General features: G+C 43.7%; 1 protein-coding gene across 1 annotated transcript in view; it reads right to left on the bottom strand.

Annotated features, from left to right (window-relative positions):
- The window catches only part of HEBP1 (heme binding protein 1), an 18,581-nt gene extending 6,657 nt beyond the window's left edge, over positions 1 to 11,924 (bottom strand). The window contains exon 1 of the mRNA XM_089523805.1: positions 11,795 to 11,924. Coding sequence (XP_089379931.1) covers positions 11,795 to 11,872 — 78 coding nt within the window. The 5' untranslated portion in view covers positions 11,873 to 11,924. The remainder of the gene's footprint in view (positions 1 to 11,794) is intronic.

The following is an 11,924-nucleotide window of genomic DNA, read 5'->3' as shown; positions in this document are numbered from 1 at the left end:
AGCTGCTGCACATTGAGCCAATGTTTTCATTGTGTCCTTAAACCACAATGTCAGTCTTAGGCAAGTCGTAGATGCTACAGCAAGCCAGACAAAGGTTTTAAAGCTGTTGTATAAATTGCAGGTTGTATAAATCAGTTGCTTTTAAAAACATGCCAAGAATGTTTGCTGGTTGTAAGTTTGTATTTGCTTTCATTATTTACATGCTAATGTGTAAGGCAATCAAATATTGATTGACCTGCCACCGGTTTGTCTCTAAGCACTCCTTGTTATTTTTCCAATAGAACAAGGCTAAGGGAGGAGCACTTGATAAACAGGTTCTTTTAGCTGGGCCTCAGGAGAGGTGTGCGAGTGCACCTGGGGAAAACTGTGGATTTGACAAGCTACTGAGAAGGGAAAGGCAAGGAAGAAGGATTGGCACAGACCATATAATCTTAGCGCATGATGTGCAGCTGCTATGAGGCTGCTGGTTATTCTGGAAAAACAGAAAATGCAAAGTCAACAAATAGGCTTTTGTTCATTATTTGGGCAGGACAGTATATCAGGGCTGAAGACTTCTTTTAAAAAGGGCTGTCCAGTGTAATATACAAAGAGAGATTCAAAACAGAATGTCGGTGTGGTGTTCTAGCTGTGATGCTTCATTTTATAGACTGGAATGCCACTGAAGTTGAACTTCATAAGGCAGCACCACATGTAACATAAGATCAGAAGAGTCCTGCTGGATATCAGGCCAAGGTCTATCTAATTCAGCATCTTGCTCTTACCAGCAGGCCATCAGATGTTTCTGAGAAGCCCATGGCAGGCAAGAAGAGAACTGCCCCCTCTTGCTATTATTCTCCAGCAACACCTATTCAGAGTCACTTGGCCTCTGAATCTGGAGGTGAGTTTGTAGACAGATCCCAGGTACATTAGTTCTGGGCCAAAAAGGAGAGAGCAGTTCTGGGCATAATGACACCAACTGTGTATGTTGAAAACGGGTGGGAATCATGCTGCTGAGGAAGTAGAGTGAAGTCTATGAAAGCTCATGCTGCCAACTTCTTTATTTCAGTTAGAAGCTTATTGCTCACCTTTTAAAACTAGCTCCAGCCTCCCGGGCTGGAGATGGGATGCGGGATGGAGGTGGGGATTATCACTCACTAAATTGCTGCTGAACCACTGGCCACCATCAGCCCAGGTCCCAGCCATGCTCTGCCAGCACTTTTGTGTTGGTGGGAGGGATGGTGGGTTTTATCTTGTACTATTGTATTTTCACTTTTATTGTCAGCTGCCTCAATCCTGTCAGAAGAGGTGGGATAAAATTATTATTATTATTATTATTATTATTATTATTATTAGTTTGAAAGCTTCCAACTTCTAAAAAGTGCTGATGGAGCACAGCTGGGACCCGGCTCGAACCCAGGCTGATGGTGGCTGGTAGTTTGGCAGCGATTTAGTGTGTGATAATTCCTGCCTCCATCCCGTATCCCAGCTCCAGCCTGGGAGGTTGGAGCTGGTTCAGAAAGGTGAATGATAAACTCCTTAGTCTCAAAGGTGCTACAAAATCTCTCTACATACCGATTCTACAGACTAACATGGCTATATCTTTGAATTCTACCCATAGATGTTGTTAGACTTCAACTGCTCCATTCTTCACCACTGGCTGTGTGGCTACGCCTGATGGAAGCAGCTGTCCAAAAACATCTGGAGCACCTCTCACTCCTAGTTTAAGCACTGGACCAAAAGAGATGAGCTGTAAAATACACTTAATAATAATAATAATAAAATAATAATAAAATGTTTATTTATATCTCAACTCTTCCGTTTTGGGGATCGAGGTGGGTAACAGCATACAATATACAACAACAACAAAAAAAAACAAGCCCCACAAGACCCCAGCCCAACCCTCCCTCCCAAGTATAAATTTAAACAATAAAACATGGTTAAAAAGTACATAACAATACGTCAAAATTAATAAACAAACCATGAATAAGAAAAATAATAAAAGGAGGGGGATTCAATTGGTTCTGGACATTATCAATTGGGGAAGGCCTGCCGGAAGACAAAGGTTTTTGTTGCTTTTTTGAAAGCCTTGAGCGAGGATAATTGGCGAATTTCTTCTGGCAGGTTATTCCAAGTTTTTGGAGCAGTGACAGAGAAGGACATCCGGGAGGTCACTTCCAGTCTAGTCTTTCTAGATTGTAAGAGTTTTTCCCCGGAGGATTGGAGTGTACGGGAAGGACTGTATGGGAGGAGGCATTCCTTCAAGTAGACTGGACCCAGGCCATGTAGGGCTTTATAGGTGATAACCAATACCTTGTACTGTGCCTGGAAGCTAATAGGCAGCCAATGTAATGATTTTAAAATGGGTGTAATATGGTCGAACTTGGATTTTCTGGCGACCAGTCTGGCTGCCATGTTTTGTATCAATTGGAGCTTCCAGATGTGGCACAAAGATTGCCCCATGTAGAGCGCATTGCAGAAATCAAGACGAGAGGTTACTAGAGCATGTATGACCATTTCTAGGTCCCACTGCTCCAGGTAGGGGCGCAACTGGCGTATCAGCCAAAGCTAATAACAGGCACTCCTGGCTGTCACATCAATCTGAGAAGACAGTTGAAGCGATGAATCCAGGAGCACTTCCAAGCTGCGGAAAAGTCTTTCATGGGAAGTGTGACCCCATCTAGAACTGGCAAACTTATCTCCATACCCGGATTGGGGTTACCTATCACGAGTACCTCCATTTTACTTGGATTCATCTTAAATCTGTTTTCCCTCATCCAATCCATTACCGACTTCAGGCAGTCATTCAGGGGGGATATGCCCTCCTTGGTCACTGAAACTGTCCAAGACATAGAGAAATAAATTTGGGTGTCATCAGTGTACTGATAACACCCAGCCCCATGTCTCCGGATCTCACCCAGCGGTTTCATGTAAATGTTAAACAGCATGGGGGACAGAATGGCGCCCTGAGGGACACCAGATGTCAGCTCTCTCATAGAGGAGCAGCTGTCCCCCAGCATCACCATCTGGAATCTGTGCGAGAGGTAGGAACGTAGCCACTGCAAAGCAGAGTCAGCGGTTTAATGTGTCTTTTAAAAAATCTTCCATATAACAGACACAAGGTCACACCTATTTGGTTCAGACAGCAGTATGCAGGGAGATGGGATTAGCCCTTTCCTTTCCAGCAATTGCCCAATAAAAATCAAAGGCAGAAGGGAAGAAGATTCTGTCTGTTTCTCAAACCTTCATCCTAGAAGCTAGCAGGAGTTCCAAGGCTGCAAATATTCATTGGGACCACATCATGAGCAGAAAGGCTTAACCTCTACCTCATTTCCATCTACCCATACACATCATGGGGTTTTATCGGCAAGATTTGTTCAAAGGAGACTTATCTTTGCCTTCCCCTGAGGATGAGAGCATGTGTCTTACCCGAAATCTGCCAGTAGGTTTCATGGCTTAGCGGGGAATCAAATCCTTGTCTCTAGAGTCATAGTCCAACACTCAATACTATGCCACTCTGGCTCACCCATTACATCACTACAGTTCTCCTAGCTCACACCAGCATGACCAGTGACCACACTCACTGGGAATTCTGGGAGCTGCAGTCCAAAAACAACAAACAAACAAACAAACAAACAAACAAACAACCTTGTGGCTCTAATTTTGAAAGTTTTTTTTTAAAAGGTAACATCACATCTGTTTTGTCCAGAAGTGCCAAAATGATGCAGGAAGTCTCCATCTGTAAAAGCAAACTACACAGAAACCCAATGCTCTCTCCTGTTTTGTGTCTTACTGTTCTACAGCCCTTCTCTTCAGAGGGTTTTCTCACAGCCAGGTTCACATTGAGAAGAAAACACTTGAAGAAGGGCACTGCAGACCACATATGAGGGAAAGCTCTACTTTCCTTTTACTACATCCTCCTTTAACAATATACATGTGGGAGTGGGCACCTTTGGCCAGTCTGAGGCCAAGTCTTCTGTGCACAGGCTGTACAGACTACGAAAAATGCAAAAAATCAGGGAGGGAATCCAAAATGGACAGGAAATACGGTGCTCATTTTAAAGATTTCTTTAAACAATTTCTTTCAGAATGTTAAACAGTACAAGAGGGCTCCTGCAACCTTGATAATATTGTTCCTTGAGACGTCCAGGAAAAGCAATTCATCAACTTTTTTTTAAAGGAGGGAGGCTTTCACATTACATAATTATAGTGCTATGATTCCACTTTAATTGTCATGGCAACATCCTATGTAAACCGTATGGATTTGCATTTTGGTGAGACAGCAATTCCAAATGCTCTTCCCTAAACTGCAAATCTCATGATTCCATAGGATGGAGTCATGGTAGTTAAAGTGGGAATCATAGCACTGCAATGTATGTAACGTGAATGGTGGTCTGAGGAACAAATGAGGGGATTAGGAGCTTCAAAAACAGGTTTGGAGCCACATTCAACACCTGAGATACAATTTTCCCACTCCTGTTCCAATAACTATAATTGAATATTGAATCAAGCTTTGTGCCTCACCTAGGGCTGCTGTTAGGTTTAAAGCATCACTTTCAACTCCCAGGAAGGTGGGGGGATATGATTATGAGAAGTGGAAGAGAAAAACATGTATATTAGTACTGATCAGAGTAGGAAAGGGGACATATCTAGCTGTGAAACAGCAAGTAATTTGCATTCCTCCCTCTGTGGAAAGAAGAGTTATGATTTTTGGTGGCCATAATAACGCTGCTGGATCTAATATCATACGCCACTTGGCCCTAGCACTTAGTTCTTCACACATTACTCTCTTCAGTCTGAAATTAGTTTCATACAGGGAAGAGAAAATGAACACATTATCAAACATACCATTTTATTTGTATTGGATGGCTGCAGATCCACAAGATTACACAAAGAAGCTATAGGGGATTTATGAGATGCCTTTCACTACCCATCCTGATGAGTAAAATGCTATGGACAAGCTACATGGTTCCTCTGCAGATAATTGTGAATCATTATCTCTACCACAAATATAACTGGGCATGCTGTCCTGTGTGTTTCCTGAGGATGTTTTGTACTTTCCTATATGACCAACAAGGCCAGATTCAGCAGCTGCAGCTGAGAGTTGGTGGCCTGTCATAAAAATGACAGCAGACCTAATACCAAATTACAGTGGGATTTGGTTCCAGGATCCCTCATGGATACTAAAATCCATGGATGCTCAAGCCCTATTAAATACAGTGGCATAGTAAAATGGTGTCCCTTATACAAGATGGCAAAATAAAGCTTTGGTTTTTGATATGTATATATCTTTTGAATATTTTCAAGCTGTGGATGCTTGAGTCCATGGATAAAAAAATCCGTGGATATGGAGGACTGACTGTACTGTGAGACTGGATTGTGCAGTAAATGGTGGGGAGGAAGAAAGGATCAGCTTCTCCCTCATGTACTTATCCAATTCTGGAGATGTTTTTCTGAGGATCTCCTCTGGGCACCCTCCCAAATAAAGCAAATTCTGGTGGCCCAGTCCAGATTGAACAGAGTATCATCCTACAATGGCAGGATGAGGTATGCATCCCCATCCAGACCAGTGGCTGCAGATGAAAGTGAGGCACAGTAATAATGACCTTCTCAGAGGTTCATCTGGCACTTTCTTGATGGCCATTTCACTACCAGTTGAGGAAAACATTTCTTATTTTCCTAGGCCTTTAAAAATTGTGAGACAGGATCCATTGCATTTTGTTTTTGGTATTTGGCTGCCACTAAAACCACTTTTATTTCTCTCTGATATGGAGTATTTTAAGGCTATAAATTAATGCATGATTAAAGGGGCATTTGTGGCTTTATATTATATTTAAAAAACTTGTGAGCCACCCAGAGAACCTGGGCAGTCTAAACAAAGGCTGTGTGAATGAAGAAAACTGTCTGGGTGCCTCAATGTAGTAAAAGGCACATCTGGACTTTGGTCTATCTCTGAAAGTGGGGAACATTGACTTTTATCGGAAAGAAAGTTTGTTCCTTTTGAAGAAAAGTGGCCCCAGACATTATGCAACCCTGGGCCATGGCAGCACGTAGTACATTGGGAGAGGCCATTTGGAGCATTTATTGCTCAACAATAACCTTAATTATGGATTTTCTTTTTAAAAGCCACCTCTGGAGCCTGTGCTAAAGCAGCCAAATGCCATCTACATAGCACCCTTTGAATATTATTGACTGAGAAGTTTGCTATCCAAGATCTAACCAGACCTAGACCTGTTTAGCTTCCACAATGTAGCTGCCTTATGTGTGTCTAAGGGGTTGTTCCCACTAGGTGAAACCCCGCGTTCTGAATCGAATCCAAGGAGTGGCGTTCCTATTAGGATCCGATTTAAACCTAGAATGGTTCTAGAGCAACCCGCAATCGTCCCCACTACAAATCGAATCGTAGAGCGGAATAAAATTTTGAATCGAGTTTTTGTCATTTAACGCGCGTTAAAAAAGATGTAGGGTCTGACCTTCGTTTTTCCCTTGATTCGAGTTAGGAATCGGAGCATTTAGATAGGAACAACAGCCTTTGAAATCGGGTTAGATGGATGGGAGGAGCGGAGTGCGATGGGGCTGGCCTTGGGCGAGTTGCCCTTTCTGTCCCCATCCGTCATGGCTGTCGCCATTTTTGCTTCCCTCACCCCTTTGTCCGCTGTGGTCTTTCAAAAAGAGATAAGGATTATTTTTATTTTTTATTTTAATGGTTTACAGGCGCTTAATCTCTTCAGCGCTTTAAGCGCCTGAAGTCCCGGCTGCTCAAGCGCCTGCATCTGCAAGGCTTCCCCCGGTGGATTCCCCCGGTGGATTGCAACCTCCCCTCTGTGTGGGGAGAGCTCATTTCTAACGGAGGAGAGGCAGGAAGGCAAGCCTCCTCTCGAAGAGGCATTCCCTGCCCGCTTGGGCTCTGATCTCGCCCAGGCAGGGAAGGGAAGGCTCCTCGCGAGGAGGCATCTGATCTCGCCCAGGCAGGGAAGGGCTCTGATCAATTGGGGGGGGGGGAATAGAGCCTTTCTCCCTCTCTTTCTCAAACGGAATCTGCCTTCTCCTCCAACCCTGGAAAGAGAATCTTTGGGAAGAGTGCTCCCTCCCTGCTTTTCCAGCAGCCTCCTTCATTGATCTCTGTGCTCTCTGAAGGGATTCTCCCTGGCTGTCTTGGGAGACATCAAGAGGGGATGCTGCCCTGCAAAACCCATCCCCATAGTTTCTCTGGAAACAGCTTGGGCTCGCCAAATTCGCTTTGCCAGAAGCCTCTCCCATTGATCTCTGGGCTCTCTGAAGGGATTCTCCCTGGCTGTCTTGGGAGACATCAAGAGGGGATACTGTCCTGCAATACCTATCCCCATAGTTTCTCTGGAAACAGCTTAGGCTCCTCAAATTCGCTTTGCCAGAAGCCTCTCCCATTGATCTCTGGGCTCTCTGAAGGGATTCTCCCTGGCTGTCTTGGGAGACATCAAGAGGGGATGCTTGTCCTGCAAAACCCATTCCATAGTTCCTCTGGAAACAGCTTGGGTTCCCCAAATTCGCTTTGCCAGAAGCCTCTCCCATTGATCTCTGGGTTCTCTGAAGGGATTCTCCCTGGCTGTCTTGGGAGACATCAAGAGGGGATGCTGTCCTGCAAAACCTATCCCCATAGTTTCTCTGGAAACAGCTTGGGCTCCTCAAATTCGCTTTGCCAGAAGCCTCTCCCATTGATCTCTGGGCTCTCTGAAGGGATTCTCCCTGGCTGTCTTGGGAAATGAAATGGAAACGATGCCAAAAGTTAAATCGCTTCCAAATATTCCGGATTAACGTTACGTCATTCTGACGTACTATTGATTGACAGCCCCAAATAAGGCATGGAGGAGAAGAATCGATTTATTTAAACACCGATTTCATGCCAAGTAGGAATGCTTGCAGGTAAAAACTTCGATTTAAATAACCAGATGGGAACGAAGAATAATGCGTTTTGGAACGCGAGATAACACCAGGGTTATTTTGAATCGGTTTTATTAAAAACGTTGTATTTTAAATCGTTTCAAATAAAGTGGGAACAACCCCTAAGAGAACCAGTGGTGTTGCAGTAGGGCTCTAGAAGACAAGGACTGCATCTGCACGGCAGAAATAATGCAGTTTGACACTGCTCTAACTGCCATTGGTCCATCCTATGGAATCCTGGGATTTGTAGTTTGACATAGCAACAGAGATCTGACAGAGAAAGCTACATATCTCATAAAGCTACAAACCCCATAGCATAGCTATGGCAGTCAGTTATGTCAAACTGTATTACTTCTGCGGTGTGGATACAGCCTAGTTTACACATCTACAGATAGAGAAAGCTACGTATCTCACAAAACTACAAATCCCATAGCAGTGAGCTATGGCAGTTAAAGTTGTGTCAAACTGCATTACTTCTACTGTATGGATACAGCCTAGTTTACACATCTACAGTCAGAGATGGAAATCCAGTGGGATGACTATGGGCAAATTATATTCTCTCTTGTTGTCTGTTGTTGTTAGCTGCTTTTGAGTCGATCACAACTCATGGCAACTCTGTGAATGAGACATCTCCAAGCCCCGCTATCCTCTACCTTCCTGAGCAGGTCCAGCAGGCTCAGGGCCAGGCCCATGGTGTCCCTGATCAAATCTATCTATCTGGCATATGGTCTTCCTGTCTATCTACTGCCCTCCATCTTCCCCAGCATCATTGTCTTTTCTAATGAGTTGTGCAGTCTCATTATGTGGCCAAAGTATGACAGCCTCAATTTAGTCATCTTGGCTTCCAGGGAGAGTTCTGGCTTGATCTGTACTAGGACCCACTTATCTGTCTTTTTAGCTATCCATGGTATCTTCAGCACTCTTCTTCAGCACCAGATATCAAATGAATTAATTTTCTTCCTATCTGCTTTCTTCACTGTTTAGCTCTCACAGCCGTATATGGTACAGTTGGCCCTTCTTATACACGGATTTCTTATACACAGATTCAAGCATCCACGGTTTGAAAATGTTCAAAAAAAGTATAAATTTCAAATATCAAACCTTGATTTCCCATTTTTTTGTAAGGGACACCATTTTGCTATGTCATTATATTTAATGGGACCTGAGCATCCACGGATTTTGTTATCCATGGGGAATCTTGGAACCAAACCCCAGCGGATAACAAGGGTCCACTGTAATAGGAAGGCAATGGCTAGGATCTTGTCTAGTTTTTTCACAGCTGCCTTTCCCATTCCTAATCTTCTTCTGGTTTCTTGACTGCAGTCTCTGTTCTGATCAGTGTTTGATCCAAGATATGGGAAATCTTTAACTATTTCTATTTCCTCATTACCTAGGTTGAATTTATGTAAATCCTCTGTGGTCATTATTTTTGTTTTCTTTAAGTTTAACATTATACCTGCCTTTGCACTTCCTTCTTACTAAAGAAAGTCAGATTCTTACTGAAGAATGTCGACAACCTAAGATACGCAGATGACACGCTACTACTAGCAGAAAACATCACAGACTTGGGACAATCACTAAAGAGATTGCCCAAAATCTGTGATGATTTTTGCTAGTTGTAGGGTGTTATCTGCATATCTTAGGTTGTTGATATTCCTTCCTCCTATCTTCATTCCTTCTTCTGTGTCCAAGCCAGCTCTTTGTATGATATTTTCCGCATACAAGTTGAACAGACAAGGCGAAAGAATGCAGCCTTGCCTGACCCTTTTGCCAATCGGGAACCATTATGTTCCTCTGAATTCTGTTCTTACAGTTGTCTCTTGTCCTAAGTACAGATTCCTCTTCAGGACTATCAGATGTAGTGGCACTCCCATTTCTTTAAGAACATTCCATAGCTTTCTGTGATCTATGCAGTCAAAGGCCTTGCTATAGTCTATAAAGCAGATGCTAATTTTTTTCTGGAATTCTTTGGCTCGCTCTGCCTAAGAAAAAGACTCACCTCCTCCGAACAAACCTTGCCAGGAAAATTCTAGAATTGGGTTGCCATGAGTCAAAATCAATTTTTTATACACACAACAGTATGAGAATAGTGTGGCCTTCTATATGTGGGTAGAACTGAGAGACATTGCCATGTTAGTCTGGGATATCAGTATGCAAAGGGATCTTGTAGCACCTTTGAAACTAATTCTGTGAAAGAAGTTGTAGCCTAAGTTTAGACTAAATAGATTACCCCACGACACACTTACAGTGCTGCTATTCTGCTTTCCCTGTGCTAGCTGCCTCCTGGGATATTCTGTGGTCTGTAGTTCAGTGAGGCCTAAGAGCTTTCTGGCTGAGAATTCTAAATGCCACTCCCTAAACTAGAAATCCCAGAATGCCACAGGAGGCAGCCCGAGCAGTTTAAATGGAATAGCAGCATTATAAGAATATAGTGTGGTAATCTCCTTGGTCTACTTCCTCAGATGTACAGTGAACCGTGGAATAGACCAAGGGTGCACCTACATTGTAGAAATAATGCCGTTTGACCCCAGTTCCCTACAGAATCCTGGGATCTGTAGTTTTGACCGGCACCAACATGCTATGGCTGAGAAGGCTAAAAACCTTTTAAAGCTGTAGATCCCAGGACTCCATAGGAGGTATCTAGAATCATAGAATCACCATTGGAAGAGACCCCAGTCCAACCTACAGCACTTAAAGTGGTATCCAGCTGCAGATGCCCCCCAAGGCTATGAAAGTGTGTGCAGCAACATCTTTCCCACAGTTAAGTCTGAAAGGTGCTACTACAAGACCCCTCTTTGCATACTTCCTTAGTGGTTGAATTCAAAAGGCACAGCCCTGTGAAGTCTGGAAAACCAGTATGTAAAGTCCCTCTATTTGGGGTTGGAGTGCAAGTCCCAGGATTCCACAAACTTGATGGTGTTGCTGGCTTCCAAGGAGCTCCTCTCCCCGTATGCTGTGATTTACACTATCTGTACACTAATTTTTTCTTAATTTTAACACTATTGTATTTTATAGTTTTTAAATGCTGATTATTTAATTGTAATTTTAGTACAGGGCTGGGGGGCTGGGAAGGGACTAATTTTTAACTTTATTGTATTTTCTATGTATTTTTATTGTTGTAACCCATTCCTTGTGATTGGGTGGGCTATAAATAAATCATTTATTATTATTATTATTATTATTATTATTATTATTCTAGTTTGTCCACCTTTGGAGGGCCACAGTGTTCCCAAGACTACATTCTTTTCAACCTGAGTGGTGGCATTCCATACACACACACACACACACACCACCTTGCAATAGTCACTTTGCAATGGTCACTTTTCCAGGTGTGGGCTTACAAGAAAGGAAGGAAGAGAAAAAGGAAGGAAGGAAGGAAAAAGAAAGGAGGAAGGGAGGGAAGGAGGGATGGAAAGAAGGAAGGAAGGAAGGAAGGAAGGAAGGGAAAAAAGGAAGGGAGAAAGGAAGGAAGGGAGGCAGGATCCCTACCCAGGACCCGATCCTCTGTTGGTGGGAAACTGAAGAACGGGCTCCCTCATTCCTGGAGGCTGAGGCTGCGTCCACACTGCAGCAACAATCCAGTTTGATCCCACTTTAGCTGCCAGGGATCCATGCTATGGTATTCTGGGAATGGTTGTTTGTCACTTTCCCACCAACAGAGGATTGGGTCCTGGGTAGGGATCCGTGGAGATCCTGCCTGCTTTCTTTTCTTTTCTTTTCTTTTTTCTTTTCTTTCTTTCTCCTCTTTCTTGTAAGCCCACGCCTGGAAAAGTGACTATTGCAAAACAAACCACAAGGGACTCTTTCCAGAATTCTATATCATGGAGCCCTGGCAGCTCAGGAGGGATCAAACCGGATTGTGGCTGCTGTGTGGACGCAGTCCTGGGCGACCCCCTCCTACCTTCTCCCCCTTGCTGAGGACTAGGCAGGGCCAGACCTCCGCCGAGCCCAAGAGGGCATTTTTGATCATGCCAAACATAATAGGTTCAGGATGGCTGGGTTCCAGTGGCTCCGCTGCGCAGCCCTTCAGC

Source organism: Sceloporus occidentalis, unplaced genomic scaffold, assembly GCF_023333645.1.
Source record: "Sceloporus occidentalis isolate IW3139 unplaced genomic scaffold, rSceOcc1.0.p SCAF_5, whole genome shotgun sequence".
NCBI classification, from domain to species: domain Eukaryota; kingdom Metazoa; phylum Chordata; class Lepidosauria; order Squamata; family Phrynosomatidae; genus Sceloporus; species Sceloporus occidentalis.
This window is presented reverse-complemented; position numbering and strand designations above follow the sequence as displayed.